Source organism: Camelus ferus, chromosome 3, assembly GCF_009834535.1.
Source record: "Camelus ferus isolate YT-003-E chromosome 3, BCGSAC_Cfer_1.0, whole genome shotgun sequence".
Taxonomy (NCBI): domain Eukaryota; kingdom Metazoa; phylum Chordata; class Mammalia; order Artiodactyla; family Camelidae; genus Camelus; species Camelus ferus.
The window spans coordinates 76,960,552-76,981,012 of NC_045698.1; the positions used below are offsets into that span (position 1 = coordinate 76,960,552).

Genomic DNA, 20,461 nt, shown 5'->3' on the forward strand with positions numbered 1-20,461 from the left:
GCAGAGTTGCTGGGAAGACTAACAGTGAACGTGGAACTACCCACACATACTAAAGACTGAGGGTATTTCAAGGGGTTGTCTTTATTTAAGTGCTTGGACCTGAAACAGAAGGTCTTACTTGCCACTGTGTGTCGGTGAGGCTGGAGTTCTGGGTGCTTGCACATAACAGCTGTAGTGAGACTGTGAGGTGCCCCTGCTGTGCTGGATGCTCCAAGTGTTTATTTTCTTATAAAATCTGTATGAGGTAGATTTTTAAAAATTCTATTAATACTTATAGAATCAAAACTGACTTAACCAGTTAAGTAACCTGCACGAGGTCCGCCCAGCTGTTAAGTGGCAGAACCAAGACTGGAACCCAGCTTCTCTGAGCCCAGTTCTCTTAGCCTCTGTATACTGTTGCACATAATTCTCTTAGATCACAGTTTATTGGATAGAGAGATCTGTATGTATCTTTAGATCAAGATTTTAAATTTTGTGTATTTTGTTCTGTATTCTTACTAATTTCTAGGTTTTTGATATTTCAATTTCTGTTGGAAGTGTTAAAATCTTTGTGGATTTTGTCCATTTATCTTTGTAATTCTGACTTTTAAGTTTACATATTTCAAAGCTATATTTGGAAGCTATATATAATTATAAATTATATAACTATAAAAATACAATTATGTAATTATAAATATAAAAAACACAAAGCTATATATAGTTTACATTATTTCAAAGATTCAGGCAAATTGTTCTCCTTTTTGACAAATTACTTTTCTTCTTTATCACTCTGTTTAGCTATTTTGTCTTATGTTTATGTACTATTAATATTACTATATGAGCTATTTTGAGAGTTGGTATCGGTCAGATGCATCTTTTTTCATCTCTTTTAGTATTCCTGATTGATTTTTGTCTTAGGTGTGTTTCTTATAAGATGCAAACAGCCAGAGTTTGTTGTTTTTTTCTTTTTTAAATCCAGTCTAGTAACCCCTGTCTTTGAAAGCTTGCCCCTCTGTAATCTATTTAGAACCTGCTTTGTTTTGTATTTTGAGTGTAATAGCAGTTCACAATGGAAAGGAAATTTCTCAGTGCCAACATCGGACTGCTGGGGTGAGCTTTGGGTACAGATGTATGCATTTTAACGCAAGCTCCCTGAAATAAGTAGTTATCTTATTAACTTAACTCCCTGTCATGAGTAGTTATCTCCTGACCAGCTTTGCATCTCTAGAGCAAACTTCAAAGACTACCTTAGAAAAGCAACGTAGTGTCTTGATTATTTGAATACAATCTTTGGTCTGGAATAACAAGGACTAAGGCCATACTGTAAAATTTATGACACAAGAAATTGAGAGGTTTCTACTTTAGGGAGAAGTGGTAAAAAAACTACAGATTTGCAACCTCAAAAAATGACTTTTTTATAGAGTCACCTAGCCTGTGTGGAATACAGTATATAGATAGACTCTTTTAAACTGAAAGAACACAGTATGTTGTTTATCAAACATTCTAGGGAAATGAGCATGTCATTCTGAATATTCCCTTTTTTGCTTATTATCCTATAGAGGAATAAAGTGCTTGGACAACCTAAAGTACTGAGTTGTTACTTATTTAAATAAACACTAAAGTGTTTCTCAAACATAATGTGACAGTTCTTGCTTTTTAAATTTTTAGGGTAGAATTCTTGTCAATTTGTCATCTCAATGGCAAAGTAGAGTCAAAGAGAAAGAGTCAGGAATAGTATCTACAGTCAAGGGGAAAGATGACTAACAGCTGGCTGTAAAGACTACTTGAAGGCTAAGATCTGACAAAAACTGAGTTTCCACTAAGGGAAGAATTCAAGAATGGCCAGGGTATTTTTTCTGTAAGAGGATGAATAAACGTGAGACTTACTAAGGTAAGCCTGTTGAGAATAAACCTCACAGACGCTCCTATGAACAGGGTTTACCCACGCAGATACACACTGTGTTTTTTTAATTAAGAGTTATAATTAATAAAAAGCCTCTTGTAGCTCTAAACCAAAAAGTGGTCCAAGTGAGGAAGGACGTTAAGCTGCTGGACGTGGTGTGTTTTACCTTTCTTTTTCAGTCTCAGCTCTTCCTTACTAGGTCATTGTTTGTCCTGCTTTTTCCATCCAAGAAAAGCACAGCTGTAGCCTGAAAGAAACACTGGAAATGCTCTTGGAGAAAATAGCAGAGGCGGTGCCACCCCGGAGTGGCGGTGGCTGTGTGTAGTCAGGTGCCCCTGCCCTCCATCACCATTGCTGCCTCTCCCCCGTGCAGTGCGGCTTCCTGCTGTGGTGCATGGCTCCCAGCCCGTCCAACGGAGCGGACCTGCTCTACAAACGCCTCATCCGTCCTGTCTTCCTGAAGCACGAGTCCCAGCTAGACAGTGTGGTGAATGACTTGAAGGACAAAGCCAAAGAGACTGCAGATGCCATCACTAAGGAAGGTATGGCTGAGGGACAGCTCAGTTCAGCATGAGACAGGACAGGGGATATCCCGGGCCCAAATAACAAGCTGCCTCCCTTCTGTCCTAACAGCATTCCTCTCACACGCCAAGATTCTCTGGGATTTCTTTACCAAGACTGGGTGCCTATACTCCTCCCAGCATTCCTCTGCCATGCCACACGTAATACATCACTCAGTCAGCACATTAGGAAAAATGCCTTTCCTATGGTGGCTAGAGATTTTAGAGAGTCATCTCTATTTGTATATGAATACAGTCTCATTAATTCATTTCAGGTTGAACTGCGTAGGATGCTGTTCAGATTGCTTTTCTTAGAGGTCCAAGAGAATGCCTTCAGTCAGCTCTCCTGATTCATTCATTCAGCAAATACCTGTTTATTGAGGTGCTTAATATGTGCCAAGCATGTTCACAGCACTGGGCATGAACCAAGGAACCAAACAGACTATATACTACTTGAACTTACGAAGCTTACAATCTTGTTAAGAGAGAGAGAGACACCCACGCACACAATAAAATTTAAAAGCACATTATATGGTATAGTTAGCAGGTGACACAGAGAACAATAAAGCAGACAGAAAGATAGGGAATGCCAGGGTCTGAAGGGAAGGTTACGGTTTTAGATAGAATGATTTAGGAAATCCTCACAAAGAAGGCTGTACTGAGTCAAACTTGAAAGTGCTAAGGGAAGGAATCCTGGGGGAGAATGCGCTGGATAGGAGACACAGCACATGCAAAAGCCGGGAGCAGGAGCAGCATGATTAGAAGGCAGTAATCTTGAGGGAGAGTTGAAGGAGACAGGGTCAGGGAGGCTGGGGAGTGGAGCTGGAAGGAGACAGAGCCTGCAGTGCCTCACAGGCTGTCGTAAAGGCTTTGGCTTTCACTCTGTGTGAGACGGGGTGCTGTTGGAGAACTGTGTGCAACGTGATTCGTCCTGTGTTTGAGTGGGACCACTCTGGCCACCATAGTAAGAACAGACTGAAGGGGGACAAGAAGGAAATCAGGAGACCAGTGAAAAGGTCACTGCTGTGACCTGGCTAGAGATGATGATGGTGGCTTGTTGTAATGGTAGCAGGAGCAAGTAAGAAGTCACTGGATTCTTGATATATTTTGAAGTTAGAACCCATATGATTTGCTTATGGATCAGGCGTGGAGTATGAGGGAGGAGTCAAAGACAAGGCCAAGCTTTTAGCCTGAACAGATGGAAGGACAGAATTGCCACTGAGCCGGGGAAGACTGGGTGTAACAGGTTTAGAGGAGAAAATAAGGAATTCAGTTCAGGACATAACTTTGTGTCTACTGAGTACCTAGAGAAGTCAACACAGCCAGTTGGAATATAGATGTTGAGAGTTCAGAAGACAGGTCTGGGCTCGGGATAGAAAGGTGGGGGTCACCCACATGTAGTCAGTGTAGTAAGCATGAGACTGGATGAGACCACTAAGAGAGCTAACATAGTTAGAAAAGAGGAAGTCTGAGGACTGAGCCTGGTGGCCACCAGTGTTTAGAAATTACAGAAATGAGAAGCAACCAAAAAGGCAGACTGACAAGGAGTGGCCAGTTGAGGCTGCAGGGAAACCATGAGACTGTAGTATCCTTGAGGCCCAGAGAAGAAAGTGTTTGAAAGAGGAGGGAGTAATCCATCGTGTCACGTGATGCAGGCGGGTCAAGTCAGAGAAGGACTGAAGACTGTCCATTGGATTTAACAATGAAGAAGGCTCTGGACTTTGTGGAGTGGTAGGAGCAAAATCCCCATCAGAGTGGATATGAGAGACGGGAGGGAAGGACATGAGAGAATGGAAATTAGCCTTGTGAGAAGTTTCATGCAGGGAGGCGTAGAAGAAAGGGGCTGTAACTGGAGGAAGGCACTAGGGTCTTGAGGATGTTCTTTTCTTTTTCTTAAGGCAGAAGAAACAAAGTAGGTTTGAAAATTAGTAAGGAATGACCCAGTACAGAGCCAAAAAACGGATGAGTGACAAGGTAAATTGCTGGAGGTCTGTCCTTGAACAGAGCGCTCTCTCCCCCTGACTCCTGCTCCTGGGCTCCCGTCTACTTCAGTGTATTTTCTACAGTTTTCAGTGTGTTCTAACTGTAGCCTTCATAGCCTCCCACTTTGGGGTCACCATTTTCTTTTTAAGAGATTTCTTAACTGCTCCTACCTGCTCTCAGCCTAACCAGCAACCTCTGGTGACATAATTCCCGTTGAGTTCACCCACATTTCTCAGCCTTTGATTCTCTTAGATCTCACTACTTTAAAATCCAGTTTTACTTTGATATGATACATTCCTAAATAAGGGTGTAAGAATGAAAATAAGAGGAATTTAGATGCTGACACATTTTAGATTTTTCTCAAAGCTTCTGGAGTCTCCAAAAAGTAAATGCTTACAAAGGGCTAGTTGGGAGGCTACAGTTTCTTTGTAAACTGTTTAGTTTTAATTGAGTGAAGGGAGAGCGGCTGTCAGGTAGCTGCTGAATGAGGCGGGATGCCTTGTCTGGCATCACTGGACTCTGGGCTCCATCAAGAACAACTGCAGTTTGTGGAATGTCAGGAGGCCCTGGAGGCTTCCAGAACACTCTCCTGTCCCCCAGCCCTTCACACACATCACACTTGGTAATTAGGAAAGGTAAGGCTTAGTCTCCCACAGATATAAGAATATTTTCTTGAAGAATGTAGTGGCTTGCTACAGACTTAAAAACTCACAGCAAACTCTTCCCATCCTACAAGGGAATGGTAGCACAACAGAAAAATATAAGCATGTGTATAAATATTCTGTCATTTCTTGACTTGGGGAATGATGACTTTCTCTGATTTTTGTCACCATGAGATAGATAAGTGACCCAGTTGTCATCAGACTGAGACATAGCGAAATTGTACAGGTCAGCACCCAGACACAAACGAGAATTTGATTGTACGGAGGACCACCACGCTCAAAGAACCTCTGCTCTGTGCGATACTTAAAGGAGAGCAGAGGGGAGACTCAGTACAAGGGGGCTAGGCCAGATGAGTCTCAGTAACTTTAGTAAGTACTCAGGGTTTGTGCTTGAAGAGGTCCCTTGTCCATTTCCTGGAAACTCTCCGAGCCCTGCCTACAAAATTGTGTTCTCATCTGAACATGACTCATCCAAGTTGTTATCTGGTAGCAACATTAGGCATAGGGCTCGTCTTGCAAATGCTTTGATACAATTTTCTTTCCTCCTAACAGCCAAGAAAGCTGCCGTGAATTTACTGGGTGAAGAAAAGAAGAGCACCTAAACCACTGACCGGATGGACCGTTCTGCCCTCTCTGTACCTTCTGTTAGAGCTTGATGTCATATTAGGAACTGTGGTATAATCACTTTAATAATGTTGCCTTGGAAGCATTTTTGATATATTAAAAAAAGGAATGTGTTTTAAGTTTTTGCTTACTTTTACAGTCTGTATACATAGAGAGCATTTTAACTTAAATTTAATGCAATGGGCAGTGTCCAGATTTTTTGAAAATGTGTTTTACTTCAGGGTAGGAAAAGACGTTACCATCCTGCAGGAACTATAAACTTAAAAGTGTATGTACCCCACAGGCTTTATACTTCAGTGGGCTCTCTCTGCATGCCTTTTCTCTGTACGTGTATTTTAGGATAGTCTTTAAGGTTCTCCTTCATGTATTGTACAATTTTGTATTAAATGTTTTTCATGTATCTGTGCGTAAGTATGTAGGGAAATGTTACTGTCTGCTGCATGCATAATGCTCATGGGAGTACCTGCCAAAGGCTGAGGGTTCCATTGTGCTGGTGTGATCTGTAAAACAATACTTCAGGAAATTAATACAAATGCATAATGTTTCAGATGAACAGTTAAGTGATAAATGAGGTGGAACAGCTTTGTAAAGCAGTCAGTTTAGTGATAAATGGGGAAATGTAAACATACGTCACAGCTCCCAGATCTTGAACTAGTAATGTTGTCTTGTAGCTTTTTAAAAATTGGCTGATAACTTTTGATTTGTCTGTTTTTAAGATGCTATAGCGGAAACCCTCCCTGGTTTCACCTTCATAGCTGCATAACATGTTGATTCAGTCTTGTTTCTTTCCTAGTCTTTTATAAACAGTTCAAGGAACCTCCAGAGACTTGCCCCACCTCTGATTCACACGTACCTTCTTGTTTTTATCATTAGCAACTACATGCTAATGATGACACCAAGCTCTACGAGCAAGTCTCAGAGAATGAAGGGAAGTATGATATAACCCGTAATCCAGTTGGCAGTGGTTAAGGAATCTGCCCTCACCTTCTTCCCTGGCCTTTAAGGTCAAACACCAGAGGCTTCCCTAGTTTACAAGACAGAATCATTTGTAGTCCATTTAAATGCCTTCATCTTTATGCTTTGTTTTGATAAACTGCATATAACCTCATAGTTCAAGTACAGAACAAAAAGTTAAAATTAATGTCACTAACTTGATTAGCCACATAGTTTATAGGGACCTTGACAACTTGTCTGTACTGGAGAATCTGAACTTTCCACCCACCACACTGCTGGGATTGCTGGGATCCTTCTGAACCAGACTAAACTAACTAAAACAAGAGTATAACAAAACTAACAAAATTAAATATCCAGGCCTGTAAAATAATTTTGAAGGCAAAGATGATTAATTCTCTTAGATAATGATTAGGTAAAATCATAACAATGTCTCATTATGTAAAAAAGTATCACAGGTATCAAAAATAGAGACAGTATCACCCAAATATTATACTAGGGATGAAGGCATTTATTTTTGGCGGGGGGATATGATGATGGTACAGCATCTTATTAAACTTACCTTAAAAAAAACTTTTAGAAAGCAAACAATTAGTTGTTATTGGAAGAAAATCAAGCCTTAGGTTAAAAAAAAAAATACCTCTGGGAGTATTTAAATCCCCTTCCCCATAAATAAAGTATGCCTTTCTTAATGGCAGAAGAATGAAAACAGCAACTTCTAGCATATGAATATATAGTCAGATTGTTGGCATACAGGATATGTAAGTTTTAGTGTACAAAATATCAGGCAAGATGGGGAAGCATAGAAGTTACTTTTGCTCATAACTACTTACAGGCTAATGTAAGTTTAGAAACTACAATATTAAGAAAATTCTGAGTGCAATTTTTTTTTAATTCCTATACATTCTGTAAGCTTTTTTTTTTTTTTAATTCCTATACTTTCTGTAAGCTTTTCCTACACATTCTGTAAGAAATTTTAGTTACTGTTTCTGGCACTCAACATGTACATATTAATAACAAGTTATGAGTTGAGCAATTCTGTCTCATTTTAGATTTCCTAAATAATATAGTGCCATGGCTAGAGTATTTGAAAAACTAATTGAGCCTGTGTCAAGTGATAAGACAAGCACTCATTTGTACATGAACGGTATTTCAGGGATATGTAAAGTCAACGAATTCCTACACTTCTTCTACCTAAAAGCTTCAGAGCCACAGCTACTGCTACTCTGGGGAGTCTTCTACCTACAGCCTGAAGAAAATGAGCATAGCCTTTAAATAAGTGACCACCTATCCTGAAGATGTGATATAGTAAATGGAAATGGATGTAAATAAAATTCCATTATCTTATTGAGTTGTTAGAGTTTCATTTTATTTTATGGGGCTTAAAAAATTTAGAATGATTTAAGCAAAATCTTAAGCACATATAAATTTGAATTTTAAACACTGCCATTTATGCACCCCATTCCTCACCTGGCTTGTAATTTCCCACTGGTGGTAAGTACCTGTCAGAGGAAAGACTTTCCCTAAAGAAAACACAGCAACCAAAACAAGTTTCTACCAATAATTAGCACTAGCTATAAAAGAAACCTAAACTGCTCCTGACCTCTGAATAACATGAGTTTGAACTGCACAGGTCCACTCACTTGTGGCATTTTCTCCAATAAATACATACTACTGCACTACACGAGCCACGTGCGGCTGGCTGAATGCCCAGATGGAGAACCAGTTAGTTACACCTGGATGTTTGACTGGGAGGGGGTCAGCTGTACTGCTTTCTCTTAACGTAATAGTTGGTGTATAACTGCATGTAAGTGTATTTTGTAGTAGACACTTCTTATATGTGCCTCCAAATCATTCTATACTTTGAGGCCAAGAAAAGAAGAACCTGGGATTTTATTAAAAATACCTACTTCTCGGGGGTGTACTTTGGTTAGCTTCAGCTACCATCCGCTTTTACATGTGTGTCCAGAATCATGGTATTCAGAGTAACAGATACAATTCACACACTTACCCATCAAATACTACAGTTCTATATAATGCAGCAGGAGAAAGTAAATATATTTGCTAATGACCTTAATTAAAAGCTTTTCTGGCTCCTTACCTTATAAAATCTCTTTGTAACACACATAGAGAATTAAGAGCAATAAAGAGGTTCTTTGATCAAATCAATGGTTCTCAAACTTCACTGCGCACCAGGATTTCTCGTCAAAGGGAAGGGGGTGGTTGGTAAAATGCTGGCCGGTCCCCAAAGTTCCTGATTCAGGAGCCTGGGGTGGGGCTGAAGAATCTGTATTTCCAACATGGTACCAGGTGATGCGGATGGTCCAGGAACCACACTTTGAGATAAAAACCACTGAGTTAGGTAAATACTGTCTTTACACTTAGTATGCAGAGGTTTTTAGACCTAGTTGCGCATTAGTCACCTGAGCAGCTTTCAAAAAATTCTGGTATTTGCCTCCCCTACCAGAAGTTACGACATTCATCTACTGTATTCCCCAGTGCCAGTATTTTAAAACTCTTCACGTGAATCTCACACGTAGCCAGGGTTGTGAACTACTGGCAGAAACTACTACTAAGGTCGAGAGTTCCAAGGTCTGGAGTTTCTTAAATTAGTTCGCCTGGTGTGTTAGTTTCCTACTGCTGCTGTAAGATACTACCACAAATTTAGTGGCTTAAAGCAACACAAATGTATTAGCTTACAGTTCTGGAGGGCAGACATCCGAAACAGGCTGGCAGGGCTCTCTTACTTCTGGAGGCTGTAGGGGAGAATCCATTTCCTTGTTTCTTTCAGCTCCTAGACGGTGTGTGCGTTCCTTTGTTTGCAGCTCCTAGTACTCTGACCTCTGCTTCCCTTTTATAAGGAGACTTATAATTACATTGGGTTCACCTGGATAATCCAGACTACCCTCTCCAGCTCAAGATCCTTAATCACACATGCAAAGCATTTTGCCATATAAACTAACATATTCACAGGTTTTTTTTTTCTTTTTTGTGCAGAAGGGGGCACATTCTGCCTACCCCAACTACTCTCTGTGGGTATAGAGATTTCATTAGAGTTACCCCTAATATCAAAATAACCGCAGGGTGGGAAGGGATAAATTTGGGAGTTTGAGACTTACAAATGTTAGCCACTATATATAAAAACAGATTTAAAAGAACTTCTTTTGTATAGCACAGGAAACTATGTTCAGTATCTTGTAATAACCTTTAATGGAAAAAACATGAAAACGAATGTATCTATGTATATGCATGACTGGGACATTATGCTGTCCACCAGAAACTGACACATTTGACTGACTGTACTTCAATTAAAAAAAAAAAAATAACTGCAAAGAGCATCTTAATGTTAGGTGGGGACTAAAGTAAGGAGTGTGTGATAAAGAATCACCCTATTCCCATTCAAGTAAAGACTAGAGGTTTATCCTCTGGGGATAGTAAGAGGCTCTTTAAAGTAGGAGACACAAGGAGAGTTAAGGGAGGGGAAATGCATTAAAAACAGAATTGAGTGATTAAATACTGAGACCCACTTCCCCTACTCTGCCTTCTCCCAGTAGGCTCCCAGATCTTTAGCCTCATGGCAGCTTTTTCAGACTCCTCTCTGGGGAAAAGAGATCAGCTTAAGAGAAAACATCTCTGATCCTGGCAATTTCTCCCAAAATGTCTCAGCCAGATAGCCCTTTGGTGAAACTCACAGTCTGCAAGTGGTATCAGCCCAATTACAAGCTTGCAACAACTGTAAGTATGTTAGAAGCATGCCATGGATAGTGGAGTAGAAAGATATGAGGGCATCGCTGAGCAACTGAACCAACATCTATAATAATCTTTGGGTTTCATGTTATTTGAAAAAAATTAACAATGAGTCACTTAAACAAGAGTTTTCTGTTACACAGCCAAACACATTCCTAAGTGATAAACTTTCCCAAAGAATCATGAATCATGTTTTGCAACCCAGTATTTATTTGTAAGTCAAATATATAAACTGCTCTACTATTATGTTCACTATAAAACATATTAACAAAAAACGTTAGAGAGAAAAAACTAAAGTAGCAATTCTAATACTTCTTCCCGCACACAATGGATCATCTGGGTGTGTAACCTCTTTTAAAGGTCTGAAACTCTGGTTTCGTTTATTTTGTAATCAGTTGGAATTGTCTGCTCTCAAGCAATAAAAACCAAAAGAAGGATATGAGACATCTCATACAATTCACAGAAGAGCTACACAGGCCTCAGGAAGACAGGAATCAGGACAGTTCAATTTGTAGACCATTAGCTCTCTTAGCTCCCAACACCATCTGTACTTGTGTTTCTACTCCAGGTTTAATTCACGAGAAATAATTGACTGGCCTGGCTTGGGTCATATCCTGTGGTCAACATGCAGTCTTGTAATTAACAGCCCTTCCAGAAGTATATGCAATCAGAAAAGGCAGTTCCCCAAGAGATGCTCAGTAGACAAAAGCATATGGCTGGATAAGGAATCTCTTAAATTTTACACAAAATCACCAGTTTTAGAACATACGGCTTTGAAAGAAAGTCAGAATCACCAATCCAATTTAGTTTCTTGAAAACAAAAAGTGTATCTCAAGGTACTAAAGCATTGTTAATTTTAGAACTCCAATTAAAATAATGTTCTTAAGTCTTCAAAATAAGCAAATCTAAAGTGTAAACTCCAGGACTTTCCATATGTCAACAAACTAGTAATGGACTGAATAGTTTAATTACAGTATTTGATTAAGAGGATATGATCTACAGACTGGCTGTTTATAGACCTCCAAGAGGATTTAACCACTGTTTCCTGTTTCAGGCTCAAACTAAGCTTCCACTACCCATTTTATTCCCTTTATCTCCTCTACCAGCATTAATTCATAAGAAAAGCTAAAAGTCTGTTTCAAATTTTATTTCATTAACTTAAAAGATGAAGAAAATGTGTATTTCAAATATCAAACTCATTTATCTGAAACATGTTCACATAAAGGACAAACAGATACAGGATTTCAAGTAACTTATGGTAGAGTCGGTGGACTGCCCACTTAAAAATATTTTTCTTCCGCAAAAACTGTGTTTAAAAGCCCAAAAAATTTTTTTTCTTTTATACTGCATAAGAGCTAGATGCAAACTTCTGATGTGAATTTATTTCATTGTCAATTCTGATGCTGAAGCTGGGAGGCAAATGTTCACAGTTCAGTTAAATGATGCAAACAAGATGCTTCTGTTTTCTCTCAAATTAGAAGCCTCCACTCATGTCTCTTACAGTAGTACCACATCCTTGATTCTCACACCAGGTCACTTCTTCTTCTTTCCTTTCCCTTTTTTACTTCCCTCTCCTTGCTGAAGACTTTGGTCACCACCACCTGTTTTCTGCGTCCTTGTTTTTAGTTTAGGTATCATTTCCGCAACATACAACATTACTGACTTACCTAGGAACCAGAAGTTAGGCTTAGTGTATAATCTGAGAAATAAGACATGAAAGATCATTAACTTGAATACCATAAAGTTCAAGAAATCATCACCACATCAAGAACATGCGAAGAATTTAAAAGAAAAAATTAAATGACTATGAAGACAATGATGCGCTCAAGTGAGGGCCTTTGCTGGAGAAAATGTATTAGGAACAATGCTGAAATACTTAAATAAATAAAACCAGAATTTAGAACACTTTATTTGAAAATATTTTGCTCTTGGTCCTTGTAACTGATTTGAAGACCAAAGGAGACTTATCTGACGTAACAAGCTGGAAACAGAGTCAGGATATATCTTTATCCTAAGCTTGGAAACGCAGGGCCTCTTATAACCAAAGTCTTATAACCCAAATCCAATGGCATTAAGCTACAAAAGACGTTACTCATATGCCCAGATGATTTATGCACACATGTACCCTGCTCTGTGTACCAACCACCTCCGCCAGTTCCAGTAGCTGCTTTCAACATACCCAGCCTGTCAGCTTTTCTCTTTTTACTTTCTTACTATTACCGTCTTACTGGAAACAGGAAACAACATCCTTTCAACTGTAATTTTTACTTTTATTTTATTGACTGGTCAAAGCAAAAATTTTTTGGGGGGTTGGGGTAGGGGAGGCATCTTTTGACTTTTAAGAGATAGTATAGAAAGATGCCAAAGAGAAGAAAAACCACACTGTAAATAAACTACCCGTCTCTCCTGAGGCAGACCCTTAAGTTTCTAGAAATACTTACCAACCGTAACAGGTTTTGGTATGTAATAACCAATTATTTCTATTCAACTAAAAACAATTAAGCTGTCAGTTTGCAGTTACTGTATCAAGAAACAAAATTAATAGCTCCAATTAAAAAATGACAACATATCTTTTAGAAATAAAAAAATTTAGAAAATAGTAACATGTAAATAAATATTCATCTTCCCAATACGCAGAATATTTTGGAATACTGGTGTCCAGTTTTGCTTGGTTGCTTTTTAAGAAATAAAACACCAGAGATAATGCCACAGTCGTCTCTAATCATCACACCCCTGAGCCCACTCCCCACCCTCCGTTCTCCATTAGGTTAACTGCTACCTTAAGACTTGGTGTTTTCTTACAGTCCATTCCAAAAACATTTATACATATAATATCAATAAACAATAATGTATATACATCTATCAGTAAATAGTAATACTTTGTATTTAAATTTATACCTAAGTGATACCATACTATGCACGTCCCTCACTTTTTTCACTCAGTATGGCTTTTTAGATTTTTTAATGATAGAGATTAATAATAGATCTCAAGGGTCTCTAGGATCTGAAATAGCAATAATGTCTGACCATTTAATAATTTCACACTCCTAACCTGACAGTAATGACGGACTTCCAGAGGTTTACAAAATGTTCACAAAACAATTCTTTTGGAGAAACAAGTAGTAGGTTTCATCACATTCTCAAAGATCCTTAACTTAATAGAAATTTAAAGCACTGTTTACCTCTCTCCATCAGCAGTAGTCCTTTCTCTAAACTCATCTACAGAATGCAGATTTTGTTTTTTACCTATCAAAAGGTCGGTTTTAGTTACAGGGTAGAGAAGTAACCTATCCCAAACTTTATTCATTCATTAAAACAAGCTTACGTGATGGGAACTGTACAAGACAGAGGCTGCCATCTTCCTGTTTGAGCTGGACCCGGACTCTGCCCCTGTACTGAAGATCACGATTCCATTCTCTAGAGTACATTTTATTTTTCTAACATAAAAAAATAAAAAAATAGGCTTTAAGAAAGTTATTATATCAGTGAGATGAATATGGAAAATAGTGAAGGAAGAGCCACATCATACCTCAAGAAATACATTAAGTCCAACTGCTGAGCATACATCTTGAATCTCTGTAGCTGTAGGATTTTCAACAGCCTTAGAAGTTAAAAAGAAAAACACTAAACAGCTCAGCTTTAAGTGAATATTGTTACATTGTTGTGTAAATCATTTCAAACACTATGACCAAAACATATACCAAAACCCAAGGTTTCCTTTTTCACTAGGTACAGTTGTTTCAACTGTAATTTTTAAAAATTCCTGGGAATCATACTGGTTCATACTCGTGTGTCCATCTCTATTCCAAAAGAACATGAACCTCACAAGCGTAAGGACTGTTTGGTTCACCAGCGTATTCCCCAGCACCTGGAATGATGCTTGGGCCATAGCAGGTGCTCAAAGAATACTGGTTAAACAACTATTACAGATGTAACTAACTATTTTAGAAAATTGTTTGGCAGTGTCTACTAAAATTAAATATATGCATTCCTTATGGCCAAGCAATTCCAATAGTGGGTCTATAGACAAAAAAATGTATAAAAATATGTTCACTGAAAGACAATCTCAAGAATGTTCACAGCAGCACTACTTCTAATAGCCCCAAACTAGAAATAACACAATTATCCATCAATAGTAGAACAGACTGTGGTATATTCACACAATGCAATACTACAGAGCACTGGTTTCAGCAAGGTAATTTTGTGCTCTAACGTTTAGCAATGCTTAGGGACATTTTTGATTGTCACAAGTTGGGTAGGGTAGGGCACTGGCTTCTAGTGAGTAGAGGCCAAGGATGCTGCTAAACAACCTGAAAAGCACAGAACAGCCCCCACAACCATGAATTATATGGCTCAAAATGTCAATGGTGCTGCTGTAAGGAAACCCTACTACAGAGCAATGAGATTTAACAAGCTATACTCAAAAGGGCACATAAATCTTTTAAGTTTAAAGTCCATTGAAAAAGACAGACATAGAAGTACACAATGTATAATTCCATTTAAATAAAATTCAAAGACAAGCAATAGTAATCTATGGTGCTGGAAGTCAGGACAGTGGCTATGTTTCGTAGTGAGTATATGTGGCGGGAACAGTGACTGGGAGGGGACATAAGGGAATCTTTCTGGGTGCTGGTAATGTTTTCTTTTTTTAATTTGGGTGCTGGTTACCCATGTGTACTCACTCTGTAAAAATTAATCAAGATAAACACAAGATTTATGTATGTTTCTGTATGTATGCTATAAACCAATAAAGTTAAAAAAATTCAATCATTCTCCAAATTAACTGGGAGCTTGCCACCAGAGGCCTCTGTCTATGTGGGCTGATGTTAGTTATTAGTCTGAATCAGTGCTTTGGCATCTTCTCTTTTACCCTGCAGCAGCAAAGTAGACTTTCCTTTACAACTTAAGCAGCAAAATAGGAGATATTAAATAACAAAAGAATAATGTATTGCTTCAGGGTGAGTTCCTTAAATCTGTCATTAAGTTACAAAACGTAAATGATTCTTTAAAAAACAGAGTATGACATTAATTTTGAAATGAAAATAAAAAGCTACAAAGACCCTTCATTTGGCACTAGGCACTTTCCAAAGTCAAGTTACCAGGCCAACTAAGAATCTGGGTTTTTTCTATTCAAACAGCACAAGGGACAAACCATCTCTTTTAAAACTATAAACACCTACTTTTAAAAAAGTATTAATTTTAAAGTAACTTTACCCCTCTCAAAAAAAGGAAGAATATGAAGATGATGATGATGACAATGGACATAAAACTATAAACCGTAATACATCTGAATGTTCCGCAAGTCTTGTTTAAAAACTCAAATGCATTCTGGACATCATATCGTACAATGCCCTAATTTTGGTTTCCTTTATTAAAGAGAAGATTGTCTTAACCTCGGTTTAAAAACAAAACAAGACACCGTGCAAACCGTACAACACGGCCCACCCCACCTTCTTTCAAACACAGGCATATGAAGAACCACTTAATATTTTTTTCAGTTATGAATTAGTGCCCTTCTGATTTCACCTTTATTAACGAGAGCACCTCAGTTCTTGGTTGCTGTTCTCCCCAGTCCCCAAAGCAGTAAAAGAAACTTTTGTGTACAAGATTCCCAACCACTCAAGGACAGAGGTTCCAGCCCACTTACCTTACTTATGGGGATTCGCCTCCCCTCCGCGATGGTCTTCTTGTTATTTAAATAAGCAGGATAGATACAAATGAACCTGCCACGGAAGAAGCCCAGCTGGTATTACTAGAGCAGCATTTCCAAAAATTCATTCATTCTTTCATCATCATCACCAGGACTGTCGGTACACCTATACTATTACTTGCTTCATTTTTTTCCTTTAAATTCCCTCCCCTTTATTTAAAAACAAACTTTAACCTATTACCTTAGATAGGAAAAAAAAAAACCACGTGTACACAACTTTTAAAGAAGAAAGAAACAAAACAATGGGGTAACTGTTCAGTTAGGTACAACTGCCTGTCAAGTTCTGAGGGCGGGGCCCGCTCTCATACAGAAAGTATGGAGTCAGAGGTAAACAAGCTTTTCTGAACGTACCAACAACTAAAGGTACAGATTTTTCATTTTGTGATTACTTAACGTCCTGTCCACAGAGCACCCAAAGTCCTCCGTCTCACGTACAGGTAAACAATGAGCTACGTAAAGTCGGATTTAGGGACCCGGCGAAAAGCCTGGAGCAGCCGGCCTCAGGGAGGAACGGCAGCCCGAGGAGAGGCCCGGAGCCTGCGCGCGGCTAGTGCCGAGCTCCTCCGGGGAGCTTTCCTCAGGGCTGGGGAAGGCGGCGCAGCACCTGCGGGCTCGCAGCAAGCCCCTTGCTCTCCCCGGACCCACCTGTCCTGGTCGGCCGGGGACCGAGCGGCGGCGCAAGCCATCTTCCCACGCGTCCAGACAGCGTCAACGCCCGACCAGCAGGTAAAAAACCGGCCGGAACTCGGCTCCTGAGAGTGGCCAGACCACACCGTTTCCGGCGGAAGTCCTGCCCCCCGAAACGCCTACGCGCCCGCGGCTTTTCACAGTTCGTTTGTTCCGGCACCTGTCGCTCGCTGCAGGGCTCTCTAGTTTGTGATGTGGCGTTGGAACCTCCTCCTCTCGCGAGAGGATCCACGAACGCTACTCTTCCCTTCCCTTCCCCAAACCAGCCTTCGGGGTGCATGCGCTGTCTCTAAAGTTGGATTACTCTTCCAAGGCTCTTTCTCGGCTAGTTTCACACTGAACCTAGTTTGGATGGTGCTGACTTCTCTCACCCACAGAGTAGGGCTCTGCACCGCGGGTAAGCTGTGAGTTCCGAGCAAGCTGTTGGAGTAGGCAAGGAAATGCCTATATGTTTAATCTATAACCGATCCTGGGCAGCTTGCTTTCAACTTGGCAAAAATGAATTTTTATAGTGGTGGAGCTAGCAAAATTACTGGCACTGTGCTTTTAGTGTGCCATGTAAATGTTAGAAATTTTACTATACACCTTTAAAAACTTCTACCCTAAAATTCACTGTATTTTTACATACCTTAGGTTAATTCCGAAACACTGTTTGAGGCTTCCATTCTTCAACTAAACACACCTTCATTCATATTTTTGTAGGGACTGTTTATTCCACACTTTGCAAAAAAAACGGGCAAGATAAAATATTCTCTTATACAGATGAAAAAACAAAATAAACGAAACAAAAATCTCCTCAAAAGCTTGAATCTCAATGAGGTTGGGTAATTTTGCCCATTCATGCTAATGATGGCCGAGCATAGATGCCCAGCTGGTCTGACTGAAAGCCCTTGACTTTTTCTCCATCCCCTCAATTCCTGCCTCACAATCTTCCTTGTACTAGTGTCTTAGTACCATATTAGTTTGGTGCTGATGTATATAAATGTCTTCTTTCCCAAATGCACAAGATTCCTGTAAAAAGGGCTGCATGCAATGACCAAACCAAACCAAACATTTAGGGATGAAATGAATCCAGACTTTAAAATACATAGTTTAGGACTTTGCTTTCATTCTTCAGTTGCATCATGAAAATTCAAATACTTCTTTCAGAAAATCAACATTTTATGTTTACATATGGAAAAAGTGGGAAATGAACAAGGTAGTCTGAGGTTTAATACATGCAGTAGCTTATTTTACCATGGAGTTGTTTTCTTAGGTCCATGTAAATAATTGGAGACAGAAAAAAACAATATTAAAATTGGTTGTATTTCCTGGTTCATACACAGTAAGGGAGTTAACGATGGAGCTGATATTTCTGAGTGCCATTCTTTGTTGTAATGCCTGTTTAACTCTAAAGTACTGTTGAAATATTGTGCAAATACAAAGAAAAGGGGAAGGAGGAGACAGCAGCAATTTTGTTACCACATTGATATAATTTAAAAAAACAATAGAATACAAACTTTTTAAATGTTTATGCTTGTGAAAAGCAGGTTAAACTAAAGGAGGATGAAGTTGGATGTGGTAACTTGTGGAGCTGATGAAACGGCTTTAGAGGTTGATGGCACTTGTTTTCAGATGTAATTTTTATCAAACTGTCTCCTTTTTCTTCATGTAGATGTGCCACTAAATTCAACCTATCAACCTTGGTTGAGGCCATTAGGTAGGTAGGTAGGCCACAAAGGTGGAAAGAGAAGATCAAGGTGGGCAAGGGACAATTTGCTAAGACAGCTGGGTCACAACTGACAGCAGCAGAAGAGAAATTAAGGAAGAGATGTGATGTACTGTTGGCCCTCTATCCAAGGGTTCTCCAGCTGCTGATTCAACCAATCAATGATCAAAAATATTTGAAAAAAATTCCAAAAAATTCCAAAGACAAAAACTTGAATTTGCTGCATGCTGGCAACTATTTATATAACATTTACATTGTATTTATAACTATTTACATAGCATTTACATTGTATTAGGTATTATAAGTGATCTAGAAATGAGTAAAGTATATGGGAGGAGGTGTGTAAGTTATGTGCAAATACTACATAAATACGACCATTTTACGTAAGGGACTTGAGCATCCACAGATTTTGGCATCTGTGGGGGTCCCGGATTCCATCCCCTTTCGATACAGGGTGGTGATGGGAGGACTATACGTGTGGGAAGGGCAGCAGGGGGACTGCTGGAAATCTAAGATGACCTGTGAGCTTTGACAGAAAAAGTGATAAGGGGAAGAAATGATAGACTAGGTAATTGCTGTGCTACCGATCACTTGGTGGCCTCTAACAAATCCAACAAGGACATTTTGCGAAGCTACTATGTGCCAGGTCCTCTGTGAGGGGCTAGGGATACAGATATAAATAATGAAATAACTCCTGCTCAAGTTTCTCATGAGTCTAAGGGCCATCGAGAATCCCCTTAGTAAATTTTCTATCCGATGACCCCCTCACTCTGTTCTTTGGTTATAAATTTCTGGCTGTCTTTGCTGCATTTGGATTTGAACTGATCTTTTTCCTCTGTTGCAATATCCCTATTAAGTAATAAGGCTAAATAAAGTCTTCCTTACCATTTTAACAAGTGTCAGAGTGGCTTTTTCTTTAACAGCTTCCTCACAGCATGGTAGTTTCAGGACCTCTTACATGGTGGCTGGCTTCCTGCAGCTCACAAAGTGGAAGTTGGCAGGCCTTTTTAATGCCTGGTCTTCTAACTTCCTCCATATTTTATTGGTCAGAACAGTTATAGAGCCAGCTGAGATTCAGAGGAGGGGAAATAGACTCATACTGCAAAAAAGCAAGTGGTATATTTTGTAATCTTTGGAAATATGATCTACTATAGTGTCAGAAGTCACTTTCTACTGAAGACTGAGAACTTGCCCTAGGATCACTAAAAGTCAGAAACACCCACCTGATCTAATGACACAACTTTCACTGTTGGAGAAAACTCAGAGTATAACATGGTGTTTATGAGTATGATTTGTTTACATTCCATACCCAGCCTCTGTTGGATTCATATCTATATCTTGGGATGGGAGGTAAGAATGTAAGTAAAATTTCTTAATGAAACTGTTTCATTACAAATCCTTTAAGGCACTTGAACACAAGCAGTATTGCTTTGGTACTCTTCTGGGAAAATGTTGATGCCAAAGAGGACAGGTGTTCTTCCCTTTTCTAGAGGAACAGAGTGCAACCTCTGGACACCAAGAACTGACCTTGTGGTTCCCACTTAGACACCACCAAAATTCTGCCTGGTGTCTGAGGAGAGGGCCATTTTGGTAATTTTGGTCAGTCTGGAAAGAGACAACATGAGAACATTTACGGAGCTGAAGACTCAAGATTGAGATTCAGTATTAAAAGACAGGGCTGTGGAAAAAAGACACACAGCTGGACTTACGCCAGTAAAATTGCTTTATTTCAAGGATAAAAACAAAACCCAAAAAACATCAAGGTCGGCCGTTTTTACCTATCATGGAAGAGAACTCAGACTCATACTTGAACTTCTTAGCCTCAGTAAACATTAGAAGTTAACAGTCTTGATGAAAAAGAATTGTGACCAAAGTTGTGACTCAAATTACCCTTTGTGTGAGGACAAAAGAAAACAATTTTAAACAAGTGAGGATTTATAAAGTATA

At 39.3% G+C, this 20,461-nt stretch overlaps 2 protein-coding genes across 3 annotated transcripts in view; one reads left to right on the forward strand and one right to left on the reverse strand.

The window, feature by feature from the left end:
- REEP5 (receptor accessory protein 5) overlaps positions 1-8,009 on the forward strand; it is a 28,626-nt gene extending 20,617 nt beyond the window's left edge. Inside the window, exons 4-5 of the mRNA XM_032476502.1 lie at positions 2,256-2,424; positions 5,640-8,009. Of these exons, the coding sequence (XP_032332393.1) occupies positions 2,256-2,424; positions 5,640-5,689 (219 nt within the window). The 3' untranslated portion in view covers positions 5,690-8,009. The remainder of the gene's footprint in view (positions 1-2,255; positions 2,425-5,639) is intronic.
- Positions 8,010-11,540: 3,531 nt separating this feature from the next.
- SRP19 (signal recognition particle 19) lies at positions 11,541-17,022 on the reverse strand. 2 transcript variants are annotated; one of them, XM_006192554.3, is made up of 5 exons: positions 16,765-17,022; positions 16,057-16,132; positions 13,939-14,010; positions 13,735-13,846; positions 11,541-12,076 (listed from the first exon to the last, which is right to left on the reverse strand). In XM_006192554.3, the coding sequence occupies exons 1-5, from the start codon at positions 16,803-16,805 to the stop codon at positions 11,943-11,945; spliced, it is 435 nt and encodes a 144-aa protein (XP_006192616.1). In that variant the 5' UTR covers positions 16,806-17,022; the 3' UTR covers positions 11,541-11,942. The 2 variants fall into 2 exon arrangements, with proteins under 2 accessions (XP_006192616.1, XP_032332392.1); XM_032476501.1 differs by having other exon boundaries at positions 11,974-12,108; positions 16,765-16,919.
- Between the last annotated feature and the right edge of the window lie 3,439 nt (positions 17,023-20,461).

Bases quoted from the DNA above. Each gene is read 5' to 3' on its own strand.
- SRP19 (XM_006192554.3), bottom strand. From the start codon at position 16,805: ATGGCTTGCGCCGCCGCTCGGTCCCCGGCCGACCAGGACAG. The intron at 16,133-16,764 runs GTGGGTCCGGGG...CTTCCGTGGCAG, and splicing joins TCCCCGGCCGACCAGGACAG to GTTCATTTGTATCTATCCTG. The intron at 14,011-16,056 runs GTAAGTGGGCTG...TTAACTTCTAAG, and splicing joins GGCGAATCCCCATAAGTAAG to GCTGTTGAAAATCCTACAGC.